At 39.6% G+C, this 27,962-nt stretch overlaps 1 protein-coding gene across 1 annotated transcript; it reads right to left on the bottom strand.

The window, feature by feature from the left end:
* Window positions 1-321: 321 nt before the first annotated feature.
* Window positions 322-15,940, bottom strand: LOC116294606 (uncharacterized). Its single transcript, XM_089025631.1, has 8 exons — window positions 15,577-15,940; window positions 14,311-14,592; window positions 11,767-12,087; window positions 11,261-11,578; window positions 4,423-4,581; window positions 2,463-4,304; window positions 1,874-2,140; window positions 322-1,610 (listed from the first exon to the last, which is right to left on the bottom strand). Exons 1-8 carry the CDS (start codon window positions 15,590-15,592, stop codon window positions 1,372-1,374), a joined length of 3,444 nt encoding a protein of 1,147 aa, XP_088881757.1. The 5' UTR covers window positions 15,593-15,940; the 3' UTR covers window positions 322-1,371.
* Window positions 15,941-27,962: the final 12,022 nt, after the last annotated feature.

Here is a 27,962-nt window from a genome sequence, read left to right as displayed (position 1 = left end):
ATGAAAACTCCTTCTTTAGCCATACCACTGCAAGGGATCGTGGGTATTTCATCATCGCTCCAGATTGGGTGTCCGAGAGAATAGGAATATCACCCCCTAAGAACCGGGGATGATGATGATGATCATGATGATGATGATGATGATGGTGATGATGATGGTGATGATGGTGGTGGTGATGATGGTGGTGATGATACACTAGACAGAGGCTAGTATACGGATATTATTCGTACAGTGGACATTTTGACATTCTAGAAATTTACAACTAAATTGATTTTTTACTGTGTGAAAGGTTGTTACCATTCTAGAATAACTGAAGATGGCTTAATCTTTTCTTTTGTTTTTATTTAAGATAGACTAAAAAAATAATAATCAAAGTTGGGAGAGCAACGGGTGCAGTTCATCGTTTGTCGTTAAGAATTCAATCGATAATCGAATCTAATACTATTTTTTTTTCTATAAAACTCTATTTTTCTAGTTTGATTAAGAATCTTCATTCAGTGCCTAGTGAATAGATTATAAAAATGATATGGACATTAAGTTTTATCTATTTAATTAATTACGTACTATTACGTATTAATGGTTCATTATTTGCGAGTTATTTAATAAACATTTATGATGTTAAAGTATTTTTGTAATTCTTGGATGCTTAATTAGCTTGTAAGATTTGATTTAGAGTCACTGGACTGCATCTTTGTGCATCGTTCACTCTATTACTGTTAGGGTTCACGACAGCTATAGGTGGCCTCTTCAATGCTGGTTGGAAAGAAAGATAGAAAAATCATGGAAGATAATTACGGCGGAGGTCCAACCATATACGCCAGGGATTGTTTGCTCAAGGGAAAAAAACTACTCCAAGGATTAGGAATAACTAATTACAAACCTTTCTAAAAGTCTCATATACATTAGTGCTTTGACAATTAAAAAAGAGCTATGATACATTAAAAAATTTAACGCGTACCGTTTTTTTCTCCTAATGGAGTATGATGATCTACGCGAATAATTTATCGCCCACAAGAGGCGTGGTTACACGGGACTAACACAGAAACTACATTCAAACATCATTACTCACTATCTCGCCTGTGATTGGCTAATTGATCTTTGACCTGTGAACCGTGATTCAGCTAATCCTCGATAACATGTGAACTTGAAATGATAGATGAAAATATATATCATTTCAACTTCACTCAGTGTCAGAACAACGATTATTAATGGTTTTGAATTATTCCCATGAGGAATGAAATAACAAAAGACACGTCGGCCATGTTGGATGATATAACAAAGGAGACTGATGACGAATCTTTTGTTCAATTCATCCAACATGGCGGCTGTTAAAACCATCAATATGAAACAGAAAATTAATTGTAAAGTAGTTCATACGTCCCTTCGATGAAAATCTTCCTGGATTTTCTTGACATATTCTTCCATTTGTACCCGTCGATATTCCTCATCCTCTGTTCTTCCCAAGACATTCAATACAAACACCATTTCCTGCAGTGTTTTTAATGTTTCTTCTGGTGAATCCAGGACTTGCTGTTGCATTTGGAGCGCTTCATCTAAGTACCCCAGCACTTCTTCGTATTTCTCGATTATGGGTTCTGAAGACATGGAAGCTGCGTGGAGAGAAAAATGGAGGGCAGTTAAATACTCATTAGCCATCCCGAGGCAATCCCGAAGCCATCCCGAGGCCATCCCGAGGTCTTGACGAAAAAACCATGTCGAGTTGGCATTACAGTGTATTGTGGGACTGTTATAGGGGACATATCTTAATTTGACGTATGCATTGCAAACTCGACCAAGTTTCCCCCTCAAACTCGGAATGGCTACTTTTCAACTTAAAAAGGTCAAATCCTCACTGAAAAGACTTTACACTTACCTTGCTGAGACAGAATAACACCTTGATCGAATAATGAACGAGCCGTATCTTGATGATCACCTAACAAGGTTTTCCTGTATCTCAATGCTATTTCGTTAGCCTCAACTGCCTTGTCATTATCACCCAGCTCAAGGTCATTCCTGGCAAGCTGACTGTGGGCTGTGGCCGTGAAGGGATGCATACCAAGTTCTTTCACGTAAATCGGCAACACTATCTGCTCTCGAAGCCATACTGCATCAGTGTGCTGTCTCTCAAAAGTGTAAGCGGCTTGTAAAGAAAATAATCAATATTAACTATGGACTAATGAACAGTGCATTAATTCAATGTGATGAAATATGAGACATCATAATGGATTAGGCTGGTAGCTAGGGTTAAGTGGGAGAAGCCTGCCCTTATCTATGCATTTCATTATGTGCAACTGTATCTTTCCATTTTTAGCACTTTTAGATAGAACCCTGTAAGGCTTTTCTCCCTTCATTTTCCATCCATTTCTTCACGGGGACCCGCCATTCTCTAATCCTTAGACAAATGCCAGGCAAATCAGGACATCAATTGTTGATTTGTTAGTTATACATCATATACATCATACCTGCAAAATCATTGCAGCCAACAGCCACCATGACAAGACATTTCCTACTCCTCGGATTAGATTCCTTGTAACATCGTGAGCGAATCTTGATTCCATTCTTGATATAATCAAAGCCAACTTCTTTGTGTCCGTTCCTCACTAAGCACTGCCCACCTTTAATAAGAAACCGAGCCTTAGCTTGATCCGATATGGCATCAGATTTCATAATGACTTTCGGCACATCAAATGACACCAGGTCTGAAATCGCCTCCTCTTTAGATGATTCACTAGACTCTGTTTTAAGAGCTTTGAAGGCCTTTAGAAAATACCAGATGGCTTCCTCGAGGGCTTTGGGACACATGCAAGGAGCACATAGACACCCTATGACAATCTTAGCGCCACTCAGTATCAGACATTCACAGTACAGCTGTGCCAGGTTTTTGTCATTTTGACAGAGTTGACAAAATTTACAGAGAATCAACTTCAATGGATGAGACCTCATTAGCTTGAGTAGGACAGACTGGGAATCAATGAATGACTGGATGCAAAACTGCTTGACTTTAACATCTATACTGCTGTCTGTGATGCACCATCGAGCTATTTCCCTGATGTTTTCATCTTGTAATCTGTAATTCTGAATGGCATACATGCTCCGTGCATGTGTGCTGAAGAATTCTTCTTCAGTTTGAGAGAGGATGTCAAATGTGTAGGAAATGAAGCTCCACCTGGCTGCCTCAAACACAGATTTCAGGTCTTCTTCCTGTGTTGTCTTCAATATACCAAAAGACCTGATAGCTGGATGGAGAACGTATGTCTTACTTTTGACGTCATAGGTATTGAGAAAGCAAAATTTTCTTAACGACTCAAAATCTTCTTCAAGTTGGTGTTCATCTATTTTACTTCCTTTTGCTATGTGTTGTGCTTCCTTCAGAGAAAAAAGATTTGGGAACACAGACAGAAGAACAAGTACCTCTCTAGAGCGCACACTCATCCTTTCAAAGCAAATTCCAAGACAATGGTCTAAACGTTCCTCTTCAGGCAAACAATTTGGAGAAAGAATTTCCAACATTTTATCTGGTGTGCTGCTGGACAATTTTTCACCCCCAGCTTCCACACTACCAAGTTCAGTCACGACCACCACAGCAGCACATAGCAGCAAAGGGATCCCACCACAGCAATGGATGATAGTATCTATTGCGTCTTGGTCTTCTGGTCTGAGTGGCTTGTCAATTCGTGATTTCAGTAATTCGAGAGACTCTTCGTTATTTAACAGGTCCAATTCCATATGTTTGACTTTGATACTAACAAATGAAACTGTTTCCCATGTTGTCACAATGATTTTTAGTTTTGGTGCAGACTTGGCAAGATTTTTCAAGAAGCCCTGAAACTCTTCTTTCTTGGCAGAGCCAGAACATTGCGAAGGACATTCTTCAGGGGTCGAACCTGCTTGGCTGGTGAAACGTTTAGCCATTTTGTCTATTGAGTGATACATATGGTCAAGGTTCTCTAGGATGAGGACACAGTCTTGGCTTGAGTGAGAAAAATAATCAATAACCTGAGATATTGGACGGTCTGCAGAAGAAGTAATGCCACAGGTTGTCAAGATCTTATAAGCCAAATCCCTGCAGCTGAAGACATCTTGGGAGTCTACATACACAACACTGTAACCATGTGGGTCTTTAATGATGTCATGTGCAACATTGACAACAAGAGTTGTTTTACCATGTCCAGTAGCAGCACGCATCATAACCATTCGATACTGGTCATTCTTCAAACTGGCAAACAACTCCTCTTTCTCTTTGTTTCGTCCAATGAGCTCTATGGTTTTTGATGGTATTCCAAAATCTCGTTTGCCTTGCTCGGCTAAAAGAAGAGGAAAAAAACCACATTAATGTCAGCTAATTTAGTGAGCCAACCAAAAGAGTCACCTGGCATCAAAAAAGAGTTTTCCAAAACAACGACAACAAACAAACGAACTTACTTTTTGTTTGTTGTGAATCTTGGATGCCAAACGGCACTTCATTGATAGGAGTAGGGCATCCACTATCAACATTTTCACCATTCATATCAATCTCTGCAATGCCACGAAGATCAGGGACAATGCCCACTTTTTCAATATTGCTTTTATCGTAAGAAATATCTAGAAAATTAAAAAACGAGCTCTAAGGTTTATTTATTTTCAATTGCTGGAAGAAGACAAAGTGCAATTCCTTTATTTGTTAAGGCTAATATACCCCCATTAAAGATTACGTTTTTTGAATCTTTAGCAAATTTAATATGTGATGTCACTAATAAAAATGCTCCTGCAAACTATTTACCTTCATAAGTGATGTTCACTCATATAACACTAGATTGTCAGCTTCTAAAAAATTGTATACTCTACCCTCTTGAATTAACATCCAAAAAAAATTCTTTTTCTAGAAATATAGGTGTAAGATTGTGGAATAAAATCCCTCTTTGCTTAACAAATGTGTCAAAGAGGGTGTTTAAAAAAGAGAACAGGAGATTGCTTTTTTTCATTACTTGAGAGTAAAGGATACTATGTTGAGATACTATTTCTCAAATGATCAGACGAACAAGTTAATTTTCTTATTAATTTAACATAATACTCACTTTCTTTCTTTCAATATTTTTTTCTGTTAATTATCATCAATACATACAGGGTCTGAAATTAGCGGTTGTCCAGTCATCAGGGACGACTAAAATTTGCAAATGACGACTAGATTTTGGAATGTGGTTGTCCTTCTGACGACCTATGTTTTTGCCAAGGTATTTTCTTTTATAAAAATATAAAAGAGTCCGTAAAGTCTGAATATAATTCTAAATTATATTTCTTCTGCTTAAAACCTAGTAAGTTCATTTTTCAACAGATAAACTCAAAAAATCGAGATAACGCATTTCTTGGAAGCCATTGATGTAATATCCAGATTACTTCCGGCTGTCACGCCATGTGACACATGACACGTACATGTAATTTAATCGTGTGTGTAGTTAGTTGTGTGTGGAATAAAGAACGAGGACGAATAACATCAAAGCAGGGCTGTCAACCCCCGAGATATTCAAATCTGGAGAATTGATAGGGAAGGGATATGACATCACAGCGCATCAAAAAGCGCGCGAAAAGATGTCATTCGCTTTGTAACATTTGATTTGATTGGTTTATTTCTGACCAATCCGATTATCGCTTATATTACAATGGCCTGCTTGCAAGAACAGTTTGTGAGGAATGTCTTGATTTTGTTAGCGATGTAAAATAACACAAACAACACAAAATAATTGGAATTTTATGGTTGTGAAAGTAGAGCCTCACAAGAAATGGTCAGCTTCAGCGATTAACCGGGAGATTTGAGACTCTAATCTGGAGACCGGGAGATACGGTCCAAAATCTGGAGACTCCCGGTTTATCCGGGAGAGTTGACAGCCCTGTCAAAGTCTCTATTTATTGTGGATTCTGCGGACACAACATTGGCGACGAGTGAAAAAAACAAGCCAGAAAAGTCGATTGAAAAAATCCTCAAAACTTAGTGAAAAGGAAAGTCGAACAGAGCCAAATAAACACAAGAAGTGAAGAGAAATGCCGCCGCCAGAACCAGAAGCGAGCGCCGCTCAGGCAGCTCAAGCACAACAAGTAACAGTTATTACAGAAACTAGAAACCTCAAAACACCTCCATTTACACAAGGAGAGGACCAGATTACAACAGGAAAACGCTGGGAGGAATGGCTAGAAGAAATTGAGCGAGAATTTAGGTATTTCAAGATCAATGATCCGACCGATAAGAAAGACGCATTAATTATTTATGGCGGGAAAGAAATCGCTAGATTAGAGAAAAGTTTGCAAAATCCTAGCGCAGGAGAGATGAATGAATACGAGAAGTTGAAATCGAAATTAAATGAGCATTTTCTACCCAAACGGAATAAACACCATGCTAGATATAAATTCCTTGCCACGAAACCTGAAGCTAGTGAGACGACATTAGCATACGCCGCGAGGCTGAGAGAACGGGCGATGGAATGTGAGTTTGGCGACAATTTAGATGAGCGAATTTTAGAACATTTAATTCAAACAAGCGAGAGCGGCACACTGATTCAAAAAGCCATAAGCAAAAAGTGGAATCTAGATCAATTCCTAGCAGAAGCAAGTCAAATGGAAGATACTCACACCATGATAAAAGATATGAAGGAAACTTCAAAGGAAATTGCGAAAATCACAAAGCACCACAGACAACCCACAAAGTCCAAAGAATTACCGTGCAGACAGAGGCGCGAACAGTGCGATAGATGCGGACAACAAAAGCACGTACAACCGCAAAACTGCCCTGCCCGAGGCAGAAATTGCATGAAATGTCATAAGAGAGGCCATTATGCAATAGTTTGCAAAACAAAACCGTTTACAAAACCTCAAGAGTACAAGGGTAAAACGGAGAACCCAAGAAAAAAACAAGTGAAAAAAACCACTACCGAAGAGCAACAACACTCGACCAGCTCAGACGACGAATTCTTCCAACACCTCAAGCAAGCAAAAAACCTCAAGAGTGGAATCAACCAGTCCAAGATAATAACGGTGAGAATTGACGACGTTGATGTCGGAGTTGAACCTGACAGTGGCGCGGATGTCAACATTATGGATGAGCATCAGTTCAAAGCGCTGACCCATCGGTCCAAGGAACCGCAGAAACAGCTGCACGGAAGCAAGGTAAAGCTAAACGCACTGCAGTACAGACTACCTGTAAAAGGGGAGTTCAACGCCATCGTTAGAAACAAAACCAGAGGAGCATCCACAACCTTCATCGTCGTTCGAGGACGGATTAATTCAGCACCGTTGATCGGAAGAGCCACTCTTACGGAACTCGGCATGTTAAGGATTGACCCAGAAGGCACCCTAGCTGAAGCAAACAGCTTAGGAACGCAACAGGACTCACAGATCCGAAGGATCGCAGACAAGAACAAACAGCAGCCACAGACGGACATCGACGAGATTGTTACCAGACACAGCAAGGTATTTGAAGGTATCGGAAGGATACGAGACAACAAGAGAAACGAGGAACTGTATGTTAACTTCAGCATGAAACCAGAGGCAGTACCTGTAGCCCAGAAACCAAGGCCGGTCGCCTACCATCTTAAAGAGCCGTTGAGAAAATGGCTTGAACAAGGTATTGAGGAAGACATCTTCGAAAGAGTACCACCTGGAGAACCAGTCACATGGTGCTCACCCCTAGTGGTTCAGCCTAAACCCAAGTTCAAGGACACGCCAAGGGAAAAATTAGAGCCCAACATGATCAGAGCAAGCGTGGATCTTAGAGTACCAAATGAATACATGAACAGGAACAGTATAACCCAGGGACCGATCGTCGAAGATTTTACCTACAAGTTTCACGACTGCAAGATCTTTTCTAAGATGGACCTGAGACAAGGCTACCACCAGTTACAGTTACACCCAGACTCAAGAGCTATAGCGACATTCAGTACCCCATGGGGAAACATGAGACCCAAACGACTCGTGTTTGGAGCCAAGTCATCACAAGATCTATTCGATCAGACAATATACAGAGTATTCGGCGATATACCAAGATGCCTAAGCCAGCGCGACGACATACTCATCGGAGGGCGCAACCTAGAGGAACACAACCAGACCTTGGAGCAAGTGCTACAAAGAGCAGCAGATTTTGGAGTCACCTTCAACCGCGACAAGTGCCAGTTCGGCATGGAAGAAATAGAATTCTACGGATACAGATTCACAAAAGACGGACTGAAACCAATCCCAGACAAGGTTCGGGCCGTGAAAGAGTGCAAGCAATCGAAATCCAAGGAAGAAGTGAGAAGCTTCTTAGGAATGCTCGGGTATCTCTCAAAGTTCATACCGAGGTACTCGACACTAACAGCACCGCTAAGAGAGCTAACACACAGTAACACACGGTTCAGATGGGGAGTGAAAGAAGAAGCCGCCTTCATCAAGCTGAAAGAGAGCATTTCCAGTGAGAATACAGTAGCATACTTCGACCCAAGAAGGCCAATCATCGTACGCACTGAAGCAAGCTTCCATGAAGGACTATCAGCAGGACTCTTTCAAGAGACACCCAAGGGATTGCAACCCGTACACTTCATCAGCAGAACCATGACGGACCCAGAGAAAAGGTACAGTCAAACCGAAAAGGACGCTTTAGCCATCGCCTGGGCTAAAGAGAGATTCCGGATGTATCTTATCGGGGCACCAAGGTTCAGAATCATTACAGCCCACAAGCCCCTGTTACCCATGTTCAACAAAGCAACGGCCAAAGTGCCACCACGGATCGAGAAATGGATCATGAGCATGCAGGATGTGGACTTTGAACTCATCTACCAGCCAGGGAAAGATGAGAAGGATCTACTAGACTTCTTGTCAAGACATCCATTACCGGAGACTGACAACGAGGACGGGTAGGAGCAGTAGTCAAACAAGTCACTGAAGTTGAGCACGCCGTTATTCTCGACAAGATACGACAGGAAACAGCGAAAGACACACAATTACAGAAACTACGAGACCGAATGATAACGGAGGACTGGGAACACTACCGGAGAGACCCAGATATCAGTCCATTTTATCAAATAAGGCAGGAACTGTACGAAGTCGATGGAGTTATTCTTAGAGACAATAAGATCGTTGTGCCAGCAAGCGATCAAAGAAAAGTGGTAAAAACAGCACACAAACTTGGACACCTAGGCGTTACAAAGACCAAGCAGATGTTGAGGGAGAAATACTGGTTTCCAACCATGAACAATCTAGTAGAACAAATAATCGGACAGTGTTTCGAATGCCAAGTAACCGTCAAGGAGAGGACACAAGAACCAGTCAAACCGTCTACAATTCCGGACAGACCGTGGCAAGTCGTGTCTGTAGATTTCGGGGGACCATACCCAGACGGTCATTATAACCTAGTGGTCATAGACAAGAGGACTAGGTACCCTGAAGTAGAAAGAGTCTACTCTACCGCCTACAAACCAACGATGCAGAAGCTGAAGAAGATCTTTGCTACTTACGGAACACCGGAGCGCTTGGAGAGCGACAACGGACCACCCTTTAATTCAGCAGAATTCGAGAGATTCGCTAAAGAAGAGGGATTCCATCACCACCGAGTGACACCAGAACACGCAAGAGCCAACGGAGAAGCGGAAAGTTTTATGAAGATGCTAAACAAAACGGAGCAGATCGCACACTTACAAGGAAAGGACAGCAATATAGCGGTACAAGACATGTTGATAGGGTATCGATCGACGCCACACCCCGCTACTAAGACCACACCTTACAAGGCAATGACAAATCGTCAGATCAGAACAAAACTGGATCACCACCCTAGAGAATTCCAGCAGGAAGCAGACCTACAAAGGACCATAACAAAGAACGACAACGAGTATAAAGAGAAGACCAGGAAGTACACAGAGAACAGATATGTCAAAGAACACAGTTACGTATTAGGAGATTACGTCCTAGTTAAACAAAAGAAGAGAAACAAGTGGACAACAGCATACGAGACTGCATTTTACGTGATATATCGCATAGAAGGATCTACCATATCAGCCAGAAGAACCACAGACGGCAGAGAAATACGACGAGATGCCAGCCACTTCAAGTTAGCTAACTCAGTTGTACAGAACCTTGAAGAAAAGGAACCTGAAGTGCCACAACAGACCACAAGAGAGGAAGACTGGAGAGAAAAATTCCTACTTGAGTCACAAGAGGAACAGGATGACACAATGCAGACTGCTGAGAAAGGAGCTGAACAAAAAGACACCCAAGACAGAACAGCTTCGGATCGCAGATCACTCCAACCACCACAAAGCGAGAAGACCCCTGCAAGACCGCAACCACTTGAGATGCGAGCAAGACCTCAGAGGAACAGACGAAGACCAGCTTACCTTAGAGACTATCTAACTGATACCTAAGGGACATTTAAAAAGACATTGTTGAGTTATCACATTCAGAGAGTGCATGATGAGAGAGTGTGAAGTCGTAAAGTCATCATACGAGTATTTAGTTGATTTTGATATTGATTTCGTTTTCTTTTAAAGGAAGGGAGAAATGTAATATCCAGATTACTTCCGGCTGTCACGCCATGTGACACATGACACGTACATGTAATTTAATCGTGTGTGTAGTTAGTTGTGTGTGGAATAAAGAACGAGGACGAATAACATCAAAGTCTCTATTTATTGTGGATTCTGCGGACACAACAATTGAATATCGTTGACAAATTTGAATACAACTTCTGCATTATAGCTAACGGCTGACCATTGTCATTCAGGTTCTACAAAATGGCGTCCAAGTGGGACCCCTAAGTTTTGCTCTGGACGCCTAAGAATTAGAACATGGTTGACCAAAGGACCACTTAGCTCAAAAGTTAATTTCGGACCCTGACATATTTAAATGTTAGCCCATAAGTTTGTAATATACCATGTGTTTGCACTGATTTATAATCATAATTATTATTACACCTGTTAAATTTTATCTATTATAGTTGTTGTATTTGTATTATATTATACTTGTAAATAATTTACCATTCAACCTGCCTAGATTAGTTTTTACTATTTGCAGGTTGTTGGGTTTTTGTAAATTTATTTATTGTAATTAATAAAAATAAAAAGTGTGAAAGTGTTAATAAATGGGTCATCAGATTCAATTTCTATCAACTTTGATAGTCAACTGTCATCAAACTGAAATATTATCACAGAAACTTGCTGCCTTATTGTTTGTTAGTGTGTATTATAAATTGATTGGTACTAATACCTTTGTAGCAGCTGCACAGTAAATATAAATCTTACAACAAAGTCCCAAGGTATAAACTCACCAATTTTAAAATGAGACTTCAAGATCTTCAAAGCATCATAACGTTTGATTTTCTCCAGTGCCTTAGCCACATCACTGATGGAAGTAGATGGTCTAGCTGTGGTCAACCAGCTGATACCTTTTGCAGTTGGACTGTAAACTTCCTTGTCTTTGGGTGGCTCCAAGCCATCCATTATGGAAGAGTCAACATTGAAATAATTGCCAAGTTGTCTCCATCCCTGAACACCACCTTGAATATCTTTATTCAGTAAGACTGCAATCACCTGAAGATCATCTGAACCCACTTTCAAGACCTCACTTGCATTTAAGTCCTTCATATCTGATAAAGAAATGAATTATAGAATTCTTTTTATACACAGATACATGTATTATTTACTGTCCCAAAGTCAGTCCAGATAGTGAATGACTTTGCCTGAAGTCATACATACGAGGAATAAGAGCTGTTTTGAAATAAATAATAAATAATGATAAGATAACGAACTTTTCCTAATCTAATCTTATGCTCACCTTCTATTTTAATAATTTGCTTCACTTTATTAAGAACATCTTCCCTTCCCATCTTATGGAAACAATCCATGAAGTCCTTCAAAAGAATGGGTTTCTTGCTGGTTGTGTAAAGGTATCGCACCAATGCTACAGTTGGATTATAATCACTGTACATTGCAAACCTTTGATAAATATCACGAGGAACTCCCAAGTTTTGAGCAAGTTTTTCCCAGTTGCTTAATGGCTTACTTGCTGAATCAAGTTTAATTGCAATATCATCCATAACATGATCAGAACACGAGTCTGTGATGACTACAGACACTTTGTCTTCACTTTTATAAGCTGTAGATGACAAAATAAAACTTAAATAAATGAATGGAAATTAATTATGATAAAATGTAAGAAGTGGAATTGACACAGAAATCGCTCTTAATTTTACTTTTTCAGAAAGAAAAATACAAATGATAAAAATCTATAAATGCTTTAAGGTAATTCCCTTGAAAGAAATTTTGCCAATAACTTTGTCCTGAAACTTTGCATGGACATTAATTATGTTATGGACATTTAAAAACCGCAATAAGAAGATGGGGTCACCATTCTCATTTTTTCGCTAGATGCTCTCGAAATATGTCAGTTTATGGGCTTTTTAGTTAAAAGCTGTAATCAAGAACCTTTATTCACAGTTTTAAGTACTTTCATATTACAAAACGTACTCATAACTAGAGGTTTACTAGATAACCTAAACTATTAAATCCACCAAAGTCATTGGATGACTATGATTCTTGAACTATTAGTGAAAAATGCAGGTATGTGCACCCCTATAAAGGTCCAAAAATTGCACATGTCATCTATTCTCATCAAAATATTTCAAGATCTTTCCCATAAACTTTCCTTCATATTTTGATATATAATGGCGAGCATTGCATTTCTCAAAAATCTGAAATAAAAAATGGGGGTCACCATTTCTCGTTTTTGATTTATCTTGAAAAAACATATCAAAATACTGCCACCCGGTTAGCTCAGTTGGTAAGAGCGTCGGTCTGTTGTGCAGAAGGTCGTGGTTCAAGTCTCGGACCAACACTCAGGGTCTTTAAATAACTGAGGAGAAGGTGCTGCCTTTGTAATTATATCTGCAAATGGTTAGAGCTTCAAGTCTTCATCGTAGGCCCCGTCTGTCTTCACTATGTAACCCTGTATAAGGCTGCGTTCATTATGTATACTGCAGGGGGGGCAGAGGAAATTTCAAAAATACTCCAAAATTTCAAGATCCCCCCCACTTAAATATGTCCAAAAGAATTGTGCCCCTCCTCCTTTAGCAGGAAAAAAATTGGAACTCCTCCCCCCCCCCCCCCCCCCCTATATACCTAAATACAAACACTTCTTTGTCCTGATACTTACACATTCCTATGCAAGCCATTGCGATGACTGGTAACGAGAGCTTGCTATAAACTGTCTTCCTGATCGCGATACATATTGAACTGGAAGAGGAATATCGGTTTCCATTTCCTCCTCACTGAGGACTATTTTTTTGAAAATTTTTGAAACGTTTTTAAAAGGAACCAGTGAGCAGCACTTAGGATACTAGGTTGTAAAACTTTTTATTTTATATCTCCTACGTGTTTCGTCTAACTCTGTACACTTCTTCAGGAAGTTTTACAATAAAAGTTCAAAGTCCTTTATTTAAAGACTATCCTTATCTACGTATAGGAAGTAGGGCATGTAAAGAAAACATGTATACAGGACTCTAACAAGGGAGGAACATAGTTTACGGATGTTGAATAATTTTTGAATAATTTCGGGGCGAGCGTGTTTCCTTTACATGATAATGATGATGACAATAGTGATAAAATTGAAGAAGAAGATGATGATCAAGATTACAATGTTATTTAAATAGTGGTGTACAATTATCCTGCTCATTAAATTTCTTGTTGAGTTTTATATGTTAGTCATAGTCATTTGTTTTTGACAGAAAAATTAGCATCCCCCTACCATTACAAAAATAATTTAACATCCCCCCTTGCAATTGAACACCTGAAAAATTTTATGACCCCCCCCCCCCCCAAATTTCCTCTGCCCCCCCTGCGGTATACATAATGAACGCAGCCTAAGGCAGACGTAAAAGATCCACTGAAGACGCTGGTGACGACCATCTTCAGTGCCCGTGCTAAAAAAAAACCTCAAGGGCCACAAGTTAATCAGTTAACCAAATCACCCTCATTAAATATTAGTCTTCAATCAATCAATCAATCAAAAATAGTTGAAAACTGACGCTTTTCCGATTGGAGACTGGGACGAGTCAGATAAAAATCGCAATTTCTCTACTCAAAAGAGAGGGAAAAAGTGAAAATTGGTTTTGAACATGTTTCATATTTAGTTTCTGAAAGAAAAAAGCCTAAACTTCGTTAGTTCCATGCTTTTAGTTGCATGGGCAGAAAAATGCGCAGTGCAAAATGAGGGAATTACCTTAAATGAAACCAATTTTCAATACTTGAATTTAAGTAACATTTGATTTAAAACTACAAACAGGCCTATCATGAACCACAATAATAAATACCAAGTACTTACTTTGAAAAATCATCAATTGAATATCAATTCTTTTTATCTCTTCCAAGGCACTTGTGAGTTCTTTCACTGATAACTCTGGTCTTGTTGCTTTCAGGAACTCAAACAGCTTGACAGTTGGACTGTACTCTGAGTAAAGCCCACACTGACATATAACTTTACTCTCAATTTTCATCTCCTCAGCAAAGTGTAACCAGCACTTTATATGAGGAAATTCTCTGTCAAGACATTGTGACAGCTTCTCAAGTGCAGAATGTTTATCATTTAGGCACTGGATAGGAATACCTACAAGATGAATAAATGAGAATTTGTCGGAGTATTGTGGAAGGGGAGACTATATAAGAGGATTTTACAATTTTTGGGTTGGCTCCCCATTTGAACATAAGATATTTTCAGTGACTCCATCCCCCCAAACTGCAGACTCTTAGTAGACTTATAATTATATTCAAAGAAATACTTTTGATAGCCACCATTAAATGTTACCAGTGAAAATGGCTGCCCCCTTCTAATCCCCATCATGATACCCTCCTCCCCTAAATTATGAATGCTCTTCCTATAGACCCCTTGCAGCACTTTGGAATGCAGCTCCATCTGGAGGGCATAAAAACCCGGGGGGCGTACTCCCCTATATTTGCTATACGGGTATGTGCCACCCTATAGGGCATGGTTTTTTGGCTTTTGGGTCTGGGGTAGGGTATCATTTTTTGACATTTTGTCTGGTCGTTTTTGCCTGGCGAATAGCCTATGCTTTCTGCCAGCACAAAAACAATAAAAATGTTATTTTAATATTTAAAAATATTGTTTGCAATATATTGACTAACCGAGCTTAGTTTGGGATGGGGTGTACAATTTTTACTTTTAGTCTGGGGTAGGGTATGTAAAATCAACATTTTAGGTCTGGGATAGGGTCACGGTTTTGAGGTCCTGGCGGCACACCCCCACCCAAGTTGGGGTGGTAGTATTCCCCTCCCCCCCCCCCCCCCTCCCCCTCCGGGCGTAAAAATAGGCTCCATTTCTCATAAGATTGGAATTCTTTTGTTTTGTTGGAGCTGCTTTGACGTCACATGCAAGGCGTCCTATGTAAGTGCCCCAAATCTCAATCATCAACAAGATTTTAAAGCTGAGAGGGAAAACCAAAGATGAAATGGAGAAAAGCTTTATTTGTTCGAGCTTAAAGCGATTTATTATTACTTAAGTTGTTGACTAAACCGTTTGAAGGCGTAATGCTAAAATAGAAAATAAACTGGTAATAATCAGGTAGTAACTCACTCATCTTTGGTGGCATATTTTAAGAAGGTTAAGTGTCGTAGTTGTCTTCTTCCAGTCAGCTAGACTTCAGGTGGATTCTTCTTGTAAACCTCTTTTGTATAAAGCTTCATTGGTTATGTTCGAGTATGTCGTTCACCAGAAGTGAAAGTGAAAGATAATAGCTACATTTTGATCTCAAACATAGCTATGTCCCAAGTAAAGATAAGCCCATCAAGTGCAAAATTACCAAATCTTGGAAACTAACGTCATTGAGCATGAGTTTCCTTTAGCTAAGGGAGGAATTTTTCAACCGAAATGAGTGGAATGGCTAAGAAGCTCTAGCAGGAAGAACGACATATACTCAATTCAAGAAAATTCTTGGAAAAGAAGAAAGGAAAGCTGTCCCCAGTCTCCCTTGCTTCTATTTTCAAAAAGTCCCTACCCCCACCCCCACTAAACCTATTAGTTATCTCTGTGACAAAACAGCACGCGAAAACGATTAACAAAAAGCTCACTATTTTGTAGTAGTCAGAGAAGAATTGTCTTTTTTTTTTAATTCAACTTATCAGAGGCTATCCAAGACGGAAATACAAATTAACCATATATCTCGTTTCACCTAGTCCCGGAAGCGCCTCATAGCGGCTGCGCAGGAGTTAAAAATAAAAATAAACAAAGAAGAGGTATTGTCGTACATGAGCCAGCATTCCCAGTAAAGAAGGATAGTTTCAATTTCCCAATTCCAATACTATCTACTATAAAAACTAGGATTGAACAACTAAAAAGATCGAATAGTCAAGAGAAATAAAACTTTGATAGCGTTGATTTCGTGGAAACGCCGCGGAGCGTCTTCCTGTTTGTGGTGACCAAGGGACCGTTCATTTTTCATAAGGGAGGGGGGAGGAGGTGATGGAATTCCAGCAAGAGCCCATACAAGAAAAACTAGCCCCCTCTCTATTTTGCTGTTGACATCAATATCGTGTTGGTTGGTTACTTCTAGCAGGAGTAATCACACATGTGTATAGCAGTACACGAGCTTTAATCAAGACTCAGTAATGACTAACAAAGGTTACTTTGATAACCGGATATATGCATACGTCATATGTGTACATATAAGATTACATAATGCAACATCCCCCCTTTTTTTTATATAAAGTGAAAGGTTACAGGGACACTAAACAAAACTAAAATATTTCTTCAAATGTCTAATGGTACCTAATAATATATGATAATCAAAAAATATAAAAAATCATCATCTGTTTTCTGATGAACATGTAATCATTGTTCAGTTCATAATTGATTGATAATCTGTATTGAATCATTTTAATGTTTATTGGATATAGTCCTTTAAATATGTGGGTGGTTTTCTTGCTCTTTGCGGGCGCGAGGGTATTATGGGCTCATCATTGGGCGCGGTAGGTGGGTTGACAGGGTCTGTCTGTGGTGCAGGTGTGATATCTGCAGGGCGTGTTGATGGTATCTCAATTGGCCTCCCTGTCATCGCTGGATGCGGTGTTTCTTTCTCCGCTGTCTTCTTCAGGTGACACCTGTTTCTGCGGTAGGTATCTCCTTCTGGTGTCTCCAAAGTGTATGAACGCTCATCCAGCCGTTCCTTTACTGTTGCCTTTTTCCAAGTCTTTTTACCGAGTTGGAAAGGTTTCATCCTCACCGTATCACCTTCTTCCAGTGGTTGCAAATCTTTCGCGTTTCGGTTATAATATTTGGCCTGTTGTTGTTGGCGTCGCTTCAGATCTTTGATTTCGGCTTCTGGAAATACCCCTCGTGGTTGGAGTAGTTGCTTAGTCATAGGCAGCAATGTCCTCGTCCGTCTGTTTAAGAGTCTTTGCGCTGGACTTGATTCCATCCCTTGGGTCGGAGTGTTTCTGTAGTCAAGAAACGCAAGGTAGGGATCAGATTTAGCGTCGATTGCTTTACGCAGAAGCTTCTTTGCGGTCTTAACGCCTGATTCTGCTTTTCCGTTTGCTTTGCTGTTGCCCGGACTGCTTGTCCTGTGGACAAAGTCCCACTGTTTTGCAAAGTCTGCAAACTCCTCAGAGTAGAACTGAGGTCCGTTGTCGCTAATCACCCGTTCAGGACATCCATATCGCACGAAGTGGTTTTTTAGCTTTAGAATGACTGTTGAAGCTCGACTGTTTGGAAGCCGATCGATTTCGAAAAAGTTACTATAGTAATCTGAGGTTACTAAGTACTCTTTTCCATCTATCGTGAATAGGTCTGCACAAACTTGCTCCCATGGTCTCGTCGTCACTTCGTGTGACATGAGTGTTTCTTTCTGTGGTGTCGTTTCGTAGTTTCGACAGATTTCGCATGAGGTAATCAGTTCCTTTATCTCTGCAGACATGCCAGGCCAGAACAAGGCTTCACGGGCTCTGCGCAGACAAGATCCAATACCTAGGTGCGAGGAGTGTATTTTTTGCTTCATATCTTGTCGTAAGCTTTGTGGAATGACAACTCTCTGTCCTCTGAATATAAGACCATCTTGTACCGTTAGTTCATCTCGAGTGCTAAAAAACGGCTTAGCTTGTTCAGGGAGGTCCTTTCTTTCTTCTGGCCACCCTTGTAAAACAACTTGTTTTAGGATCTGCAGGGTTTCGTCTCTCTCTGTGGCTGTTCGGATTTCCTGAATCCTTTCGCTGGACATCGGTAGCCAACTCGCGTTGTTTACTACCTCAAACTCTGTACCAGATGGGTGTTCTGTCGAGGCTAAATAGGCTCGGGAGAGAGTGTCTGCAAGGTACATGTATTTTCCTTGCTTGTAGTTGACTTCAAAGTCATACTTCTGCAGTCTCATCATCATACGTTGTAGTCGTGGTGATGCACAGGTTATGGACTTTTTAAGGATGCTTTCCAGGGGCTTGTGGTCGCTGCGTACTGTGACGTGTCGACCGTAGGTGTAATGGTTAAACTTTTCTAATGCAAAGATGACTGCGAGCATCTCCTTCTCTATCGTAGCATAGCGTTGTTCCGTCTCTGTTAGGGCTCGACTTGCGTACGCTATGGGCTTTCCTTTCTGTAGTAGAGCTGCTCCTAAGCCTTTGTTGCTTGCATCACATTGCACCTCAAGCTCATCTTCCGGGTTGTAGTAGCTCAATACAGGTGCAACAGTCACTAGTCGCTTTACCTCTTGAAAGGCGTTCTCCTGTTGTTGAGTCCACTCCCACGGCGTGTCGCTACGGGTTAGCTTACGGATGGGCTCCATGCAGTCGGCAATCTTTGGTAGAAACTTTGCCAGGTAGTTGACAAAGCCATTCAGACGCTGTACAGCCTCGACGTCTGTAGGTCTCGGCATTTCTTGTACTGCGGCTACTTTGTCTGGGTCGATCTTTAACCCTTTGTTGGAGAATACATGTCCCATGTACTTCACTTCATCTCGCCTCAGCTTTACTTTGTCTGGGTTGAGTGCAACGCCGTACTTTTTACATCTGTTCAGCAGGTTTAACAGTTTACGGTCGTGGTCCTCGTTTGCCTCTTTGTCGGTTGTTCCTACGCCGTATATGAGTACGTCGTCTGTGATGTCGAGGATTCCGTCTAGTCGGTCAAGGACTTGGTCAACGCGCTTCTGGAATATCTCCGACGAGACAGTAAGGCCAAAGGGAAGTCTGCGCCACCGGTATCTTCCGTGTGGGGTAGAGAACGTCGTCAGCAGGCTGGACTGTTCGTCTAGAATACAGTGCCAGTATCCTGAACGGAAGTCTACAGTCGAGAAAACCTTCGCTTTCGAGAGTTCTGGTAGTAGATCATCAAGCACAGGTAGCTGATATCGTTCTCTTTTGAGCGCTTCATTCAGTGGTTTTGGGTCGATGCATATTCTCAATGCTCCGGATTTCTTTGTAGCCACGACAACGCTGCTGACCCATGGTGTTGGCTCGTCGACTTTCGCTATCACTCCAAGATTCTCGAGTCGGTCGAGTTCCTCTTTGAACTTCTCTTTGAGTGCTACTGGTATTCTTCTTGTAGGAGCTACCACTGGCGTGAAGTTTTCGTCTACTTCTAGGTGTACTTCGCCGGGAAAACTTCCAAGTTCCGGTTTGAAGACTTTAGGGAAATCTTCCACAATCCTCTCAACTGTCAGAAGCTGATTGATGCTTTCACCAGGTGTTGACTGACGTGTGGTCGGTTCAAAGTTTTCCTTGTTGATAGTTATCAGGCGCATTTGTTGTGCTGCTTTAGCGCCTAGCAGTGGAGTGAGGTTTTCTCGCACTATGATGAACTCTACTGAAAACTTCTTTCCGGTCTTTGGATTCTTTATGACGACTCTCGCAGTTCCACGCGGTTTTACCTCGGTTTTGTTCCACATAACCAGGGTCTTGTTAGATGGCTTCACTTCATGGCCGTCAATAAATATTTCGGGTAGAATATTAATCGACGCACCACAGTCTATCTGAAACTTTACCGGTTTCTTGTTGACCATCATTTTAGCGTGGATCTCTCGTGGGTATTCTGTGTCATCCACTGTACAAATATTTACACACACATTTCCGATCATCTCGATCTCGCTGTCTGAGTCGCTATGGTTGTTTACGCTGTTGACTTTCTCTGTCTTTTTACAGCATTTTGCGTAGTGGTTTCGACCTCCGCATTTTCGGCAGTTCTGTCCCCAGGCCGGACACTTCTCCTTCTGTAATGGATGATTTCCAGCGCAAAATTTACATTTTGATGTTAGTACATGTTGGGTAGGGACATTCCGATCATTCTTTGGTTTCCGCACAGCACGTTGCCTTGGCTTGGATTTGTGACTCAAAACATGAACTTCTTCTACTTTTCTATCTGCCATAGCTTTAAGTTGTGTAGAAGTTGACTCTGTGCTGCGACATATGTCTATGCAAGCGTTCAAAGTTAACTTTCGTTGCTGAAGGAGCTTTTTTCTCGTTGCTGTGTTGTTTACGCCGAACACGATGCGGTCGCGTATCAGCGTGTCTCTCATGCATTCGCAGAAGTTACATGACTGAGCTAATGTGCGTAGATGCGTTACGTACGCGTCGATCGATTCATTAGGCTTTTGATTTCGACTATTAAATACATAGCGTTCGTATGTTTCGTTCATCTCTCCGATCGTGAACTGGTTGAACTTCGCAATAATATTAGTTAACGTACCCTTCTCTTCCGGAGTCTCGAACGGTAGGCCATTATAGATCTTCACTGCTTCTGTTCCAATGCAGTGAAGGAACAGAGCGACTTTGTAAGCTTCAGGCTGCTTGTCGATGTTCATTATCACTGAGTAGTTCTCCCATGATTGTTTAAACGTCTTCCAGTTCTCGGCGATGTTTTGCTTTGTGTCTAATTGTGCTGGCGGGTGAATGCCATGAATATTCGGTATTCCAGGCAGACTTGATGTCGAAGAAGTCGAAGGTTGATCGTCTTTTCCCATGTTCTTTTCCTTAGGCTGCCACCATGTTCCAATATCGTGTTGGTTGGTTACTTCTAGCAGGAGTAATCACACATGTGTATAGCAGTACACGAGCTTTAATCAAGACTCAGTAATGACTAACAAAGGTTACTTTGATAACCGGATATATGCATACGTCATATGTGTACATATAAGATTACATAATGCAACATGCTGCCCCCTCTCATGTTCTATACCTGAGTTTATGACCCCCCTCCCCCTCAATATAAAAAGTCCTTTCTCTCAAAGTTGTGTATTTAATAGTACTGTTAATAAAGTCACTCTGACTAGTTTGCATTGCAATGTGCTGCAATATATATCTAAATAATAATTTTGAATGCAAATAATTTAAAAATACAGATAATCAGAATTTTCACATCTGTTAACAGTTCTTCCTGAACGATGAGTTATATGTGGAGGACTTTGGTCACCATCCTGGCCAATGACAGCAAGTACAATGATATCATGTTCATCTAAGTCCTCTTCGTCAGATGCTGCACTGTCTGTTTCTATTTCATGCTCTTCATCTGTTTCCTCTTCATATATTTCCTGTTCCTCATCCACTTCCTCTAATTCTTTATGTACTTCTTTATCTTCAAGTTGGCATTCTTTACCCTAGTGTTGCTTGATTCTTTCAATTTTCTCTTGCTTCCGCATCTTGATCAATCAATCAATCAATCATCCTTTATTTATACACGATAATGCCAACAGAAAAACTGGTTTACATGACAGTCGTGAATATATATAACTAAGACAAGTAACTTAGATATAATATTAATGTATAATATCGAATATTAATAAAATAAAAATCTCAAAAAAACCAGAGGTAAGGTCAGAGCTTGCTCGTTGAGATTAAATCTGCTAAAACAGCATTTTTGAAAGATGTAAAACTTGCTTGATTTCTAGCAATATGAGGAAGATTGTTCCATAGTTTAGCACCCCTGTAAGTTAAACTCCTCTCTCCATATTCAGTATTAAATCTTTGGATAAAAAGTTTCGATGTTGAGCCTCTAAGATTGTGTGATGTCGTTTCCGATAGCAAACTAAACAAATTTGAAAGATATTCAGGGGCTTGGTTGTTCATGCATTTATGCATTAAATTCGCCAACAGTAAGGTTCTTCTAATATGGAGTGGGTACCAACCTAGAGACTTCAGAACATCTGTAGATCTGATGTCATAAGTGGCACCAGTGATGATACGAGCAGCTCTGTTTTGTAGCCTTTGTAACTTATCTGCTAAAACCTTATTTAGATCACTCCTAACCTCAGAGAGCAGTAATCGAAATGAGGCACTATTAAAGCATTGTAGATTGGGATTAGAATGTCTTGTGTAACAAAGGGTTTAGCACGTCTTAAAACACTTAAGCCTGGTTTAACTCTCTTAATAATTAGGTCAATGTGATCACTCCAATTTAATTTTTTGTCCAATAATACTCCAAGAGATTAAATTTGATTACTTGGAGAAATAACATGATTATTAACGATGATCTCAGAACCAGAAGAGAAATTAGATAATCTCTGTCTAGTACCAATATGCATACATTTGGTCATATCTGAGTGTAGATTTAATCTATTTGCTATCAACCAATTATTCAGAGATGAAAGATTCATTTAACTTATCATTTAAGTCATCAACATTCTCACTTGCAGTGCATAATTGGGTGTAATAAATCGGCATACAAACTTGCATTTGTAAGACGAAGGCACTTCGGAAGATCATTAATATATATTAAAAACAAAAGGGGTCCCAAAACAAACCCCTGAGGAACGTCATATTTTAACTTAGTTGGTGAGGTGATGACAAATAAGACGTGAAGAAGTCTAGAGCTTTGTCGCAAACACCAAGGGCTGATAGTTTTAGAGTAAGGATACGATGATCCACAGAATCAAAAGCTTTCCTTAGACCTACCTGAAGAACACCATTTGCAAGCCCATTATCAATATTTTGAAGCCAGTCGTTAATCTGACTTATCAGACAAGTATAGCAGTCGAGTGGCCAGGACGAAAACCTGATTGTTTTGGATGTAGAAGCTTATTTTTAGTTAAATATCTACATAACTGCTGAAAAAGAATTTTTTCAAAAATCTTGCTGATGAGGGGAAGAACGGAAATGGGACGATAATTATTCATGTCAGAATGACTACCGCCTTTGTAAACAAGAGTAACTTTAGCAACTTTCCAGTTACTAACAAGAAAAGCCAATTGTGGAGCAATTATATTGCTACATTCTTTTAAGACCGATAGCTTTATTGTTGTCGAGTCCATTTAGAACTTCATTAACCTGCTCTTCCTTTATTAATTTAAAAAAGAATCTGTATTCAGAAAATTCAATAAAGTCCTGAGGTGAGACTGAGCTAAAGGGCACTTTCTCAGCCAACTTTGAGGCAATAGCCGAAAAATAGTTATTAAATAACTCAGCCATTTTACCTTTGTCTGTAACTTTAGTTTCATCTATTTCAATCATGTTGACATTACATGATTTAGGTTTGGCAAAGATTATATCATTAATAATTTTCCAGGTCTTTTTTGGATTGCCTGTACGTTGCTGATACTTTGTTTATAATATCGGGATTTGGCATGTCGAATTTCAGAAGTTACCTCATTTCTCAATGATTTATAACTTTGCCAATCACCAGGATCAATAGAACTTGCAGACCTACGTTAATAATAATCTCTCGCATGCATCAGAGACTTGATACGATTATTAAGCCAAGGAATTCTTTTGTTTCGAACTCTTTTTTTCATGACAGGTGCATGAGAATCAAAGATTTCAGAGAAGGCATTATGCCATTTTGCCCAAGCGACATTGGGATCGCAACAGCTATAGACCTCATCCCATATTACTTGCTTAAGGCATGTTTGAAAATGACTTAAGTCAAAGCTCTTAAGATTTCTGTAAAAAATCTCTTTATGACCAGATTTAGGCATAAAATTAATGTTCCTAATGCAATAAATAAAATAATGATCACTAATACCACAATGGATCACTCCTGATTCGATCATTCTCTCCGGATAGTTTGTGGGCACGAGATCAATGATCGAACTACTCCTTTGAGTGACTCTAGTTGGTTCAGTGATTAACTTCTCAAAATCATAAAGAGAATTGAGAAATTTAATTGAAGCAACGTTGTTATCAGTAACGCTGCTTGAGAAATCACAATTTAAATCACCTTAAATTATAATTTCTTTTCCTTCATCATCGGCTCTGGATAGAAATTCTTCAAATCTATTCATGGCCACTGATATTCGATTGCGGGGGCCTGTACCATGTACATATTAAAAAATACGTATTATTTCCAGCTCATTGGGACATAAGTCATGTCTAACAGAATAAATTAAAGCATCATTGATAAATATGGCGACTCCACCTCCATGCCTATTCCTGTCTTTTCCTTATGAGACAATAGCCCTCAACATACATGCTTGAATCACTAATAGTGTCATCCAATTTACATTCATTAATTATAAGAATATCAAAAGGCTTATTCAGCAGAAGGAGTCTCAATCGATCAATATGCTTCGGAAGACTATTCACGTTTAGGGCAGCTATCTTTAGGCCTTTGCTACGTATAAGCCTGTTAATTATATCATTATAGTTATCATCAATATCATTATGGTAGCAAGCACTGACCTTACCTTCTAATGGAATTCAATGCGTACTAATAAAATTTGTAAAATTATTCAATAATTTCTTCGTTCCTGTTTCAGTAAGATGAAGTCCACCTTTATTAAGACCTTGTATGCATCATTTTTAACGTCCAAGAGGCACGACCCTCATCTTGGTGAAGCAACTCTAAGGCATCTTTTACGACCACGTGTTGACCCCACCCACACCTACCCAAGCTATGAAGACTTTGACTACATGCATGAAAACTCCTTCAGCCATACCACTGCAAGGGATCGTGGGTATTTCATCATCGCTCCAGATTGGGTGTCCGAGAGAATAGGAATATCACCCCCTAAGCACCGGGAATGATGATGATGATGATGATGATGGTGATGATGATGGTGGTGATGATGATGATGGTGGTGATGATGATGATGATGGTGGTGATGATGATGATGGTGGTGATGATGGTGGTGGTGGTGGTGATGATGATACACTAAACAGGGGCTAGTATACGGATATTATTTGTACAGTGGACATGTTGACATTCTAGAAATTTACAACTAAATTGATTTTTTACTGTGTGAAAGGTTGTTACCATTCTAGAATAACTGAAAATGCCTTAATCTTTTCTTTTGTTTTTAATTTAAGATAGACTAAAAAAGAAATATTTTTTACATTATTTTACCACGAGCTCGAAGTTGGGAGAGCAACGGGTACAGTTCATCGTTTGTCGTTAAGAATTAAATCGATGAGAGAAATCGAATATAATACTGTTTATTTCTTCTATAAAACTGTCTATTTTTTCTACAAAACTCTAGTTTTCTTGTTTAATTAAGAATCTTCATTCAGTGCCTAGTGAATAGATTATAAAAATGATAATGATATTAAAATTCATCTATTTAATTACGTACTGTTACGTATTAATGGTTCATTATTTGCGAGTTATTTAATAAATAATAATAATAATAATAATAACAATAATAATAATAATAAATAGGTGCTTATAGGGCGCATTTCTAACCTCAATGCGCCTAATAACGCATATTTCTAACCTTAATGCGCCTAGCGACGCATATATATGTGATTAACTAAAAATAATGTTTTTGAAATAAAAATGTCTTAAGTTTAACTTTAGAAGTTTCTACTGTTTTTGCTCTTTTAATGTGTTCAGGAATTGAATTCCACAATTTCGGCGCTGATGTTGAGAAAGCGCGTCTGTTTAATATCGTGAACAACCCCAATTCACCCACTTGTCTTAAAAGCAGCTTCAATTTCTTGGCTACTCTTCGCTCTTCTGGTGTAACTACTAGAGCCTCTAAAACTAATCTTCATGTTTTGCATCCTCGTACCAACTCTGGAAAACATACATTTGCTTATAGTTCAGCTTCCCTATTCAACTGTCTTGATTCTGATTTAAAACATCTACTCTATCATCCTAATCCCTCTTACTCTCTTTCATCTAATGTCCAATTTCAAGTCTAAAATCCTTCATTTATTTCTTCAGTTGTCTTCAAGTGTCTCGCACTGAGAAGAATTATTCTGTTTAGAGTGTCGCTTTAAGCTTCGTTGTTCCTGCAACACTTTATAAATTTTGTCAAATTTCTTTTCCACTTGTTTTACAATTGTAATTTATTCAAATTTCCAGTAATATGATATAATTTTGCACTTGTAATTTCTCATAGTTTTGAATTGTTTCAGTAGTGTGAGGGCCACGTGTTAGATAACTCTCTGGGTTAATTGTGTCACCCTCCTTAAATAAAATTTATTGTATTGTATTGTATTGTATTGTATTGTCCGCCATATGAATTGGATTTGATAGATGGGATGCATAACAGTGAGCGAGTTGATGATCGCAAAGTTCTTGGTGAAATTCCTGTATAATGGGTTCTAGATAACTGGTGGATTGCCCATTTAAGGATCTTATATGTAATGAGCAAAATCTTGGAATTCTTGCTTCCACTGCTAGCCAATGCAGATAAAATAAAAATAAAATAAATAATTAAATAGGATTTAGCAGTGGCATTTCCATACAGTGGCTCTTTATCCACTGTAATTCCAATTGGAATTTAGAAGGTGATTTTTGCAGATTCTTTAATATAGGTGTTATATGTTCAGTGCTTCGTGCTCCGGTTATCTTTCGGGCAGCAATGTTCTGGATTCTCTGTAATTTGTCCCTTTGATACTTTGGCATCCAACATTTATGATGTTAAAATATTATTGTAATTCTTGGATGCTTAATTAGCTTGTAAGATTTGATTTAGAGTCACTGGACTGCATCTTTGTGGATTGTTCCGCACTCTATTACTGTTAGGGCCGGTTCACGAACGCTAGGTGGCCAGTAGTTAAACCCCCCAATATAGCGTAATTAGGGGAAGGGTGGTCAGTTGGACTTTGACCGTATGTCTATCAAAGTGAGGGGAGGGGAGGGGGTCTGTCAGAATGTGTGAATGGATACTGGATACCGGGATTGCTAGGGGAGGGATGGTCTAAATTCCTGAATACCACCTTAAGAATGTACGGGGAGGGGTGGTTTGAAAAGATTTATCGAACGGGAAGACTATTCTAACTAGTTCAGGAGTTTCTTTGACTTTGGACGAATGGACATCACTCAAATCGGCAATTGAAGCAGTGTATACGGAGTTAGTGAAAAATGAGGCAACTACTGCATCCAGTCAGTCCAAAACCACAGATCTCCATCAGGAGCCTACGTTCATTGGATCCACCCAAACCCTTTCGGATGATGGCAATCCTCAAAATTACGAGGAACAAGGAAAAGATTATTTACCTAGAATTATCACCACTTCTGAACTGGACACTATTTTTAATGCGCTCGGTCCGTAAATGGAACTGACAACAGGGGAACAGCAAAGTGGATTAGCTACTGGACAGCAGCAACTACTCAGTTGGGGATCTCGAATGTACTATTATCCGCGTCATAGAAAAATATATATATACCAAAGACATATTGTTTTGGATTTGCTGTAGCATTTATTGAAAAGTGAAGTAAAACTGATATTTTGTTTGTTACAAATCGAGTTGGTGTCATAATTAATGTACATGTTTGATATGATTTCGAGCTCTTATATCTTTCCTTTCATGCCATTCCTATAATGTTTCACCATATTTCGAATTCCCGCCGTGATGTTTTGGAATTTGTACTTTAACCCCTGTCCTACATTCCATTTCATTAATTCGGTACCCAGGAATTTGTCAACATACTCAAGGGGAGACTGGATTTTCAAACCACCCCTCCCCGTACATTCTTAAGGTGGTATTCAGGAATTTAGACCATCCCTCCCCTAGCAATCCCGGTATCCAGTATCCATTCACACATTCTGACAGACCCCCTCCCCTCCCTTCACTTTGATAGACATACGGTCAAAGTCCAACTGA

Source organism: Actinia tenebrosa, unplaced genomic scaffold, assembly GCF_029948245.1.
Source record: "Actinia tenebrosa isolate PJP-AT-01 unplaced genomic scaffold, QUT_ActTen_1.0 PGA_scaffold0__85_contigs__length_37466705, whole genome shotgun sequence".
Classification (NCBI taxonomy): domain Eukaryota; kingdom Metazoa; phylum Cnidaria; class Anthozoa; order Actiniaria; family Actiniidae; genus Actinia; species Actinia tenebrosa.
The sequence above is the reverse complement of the archived record's forward strand: the minus strand, read 5'-3'. Positions and strand labels throughout refer to the sequence as shown.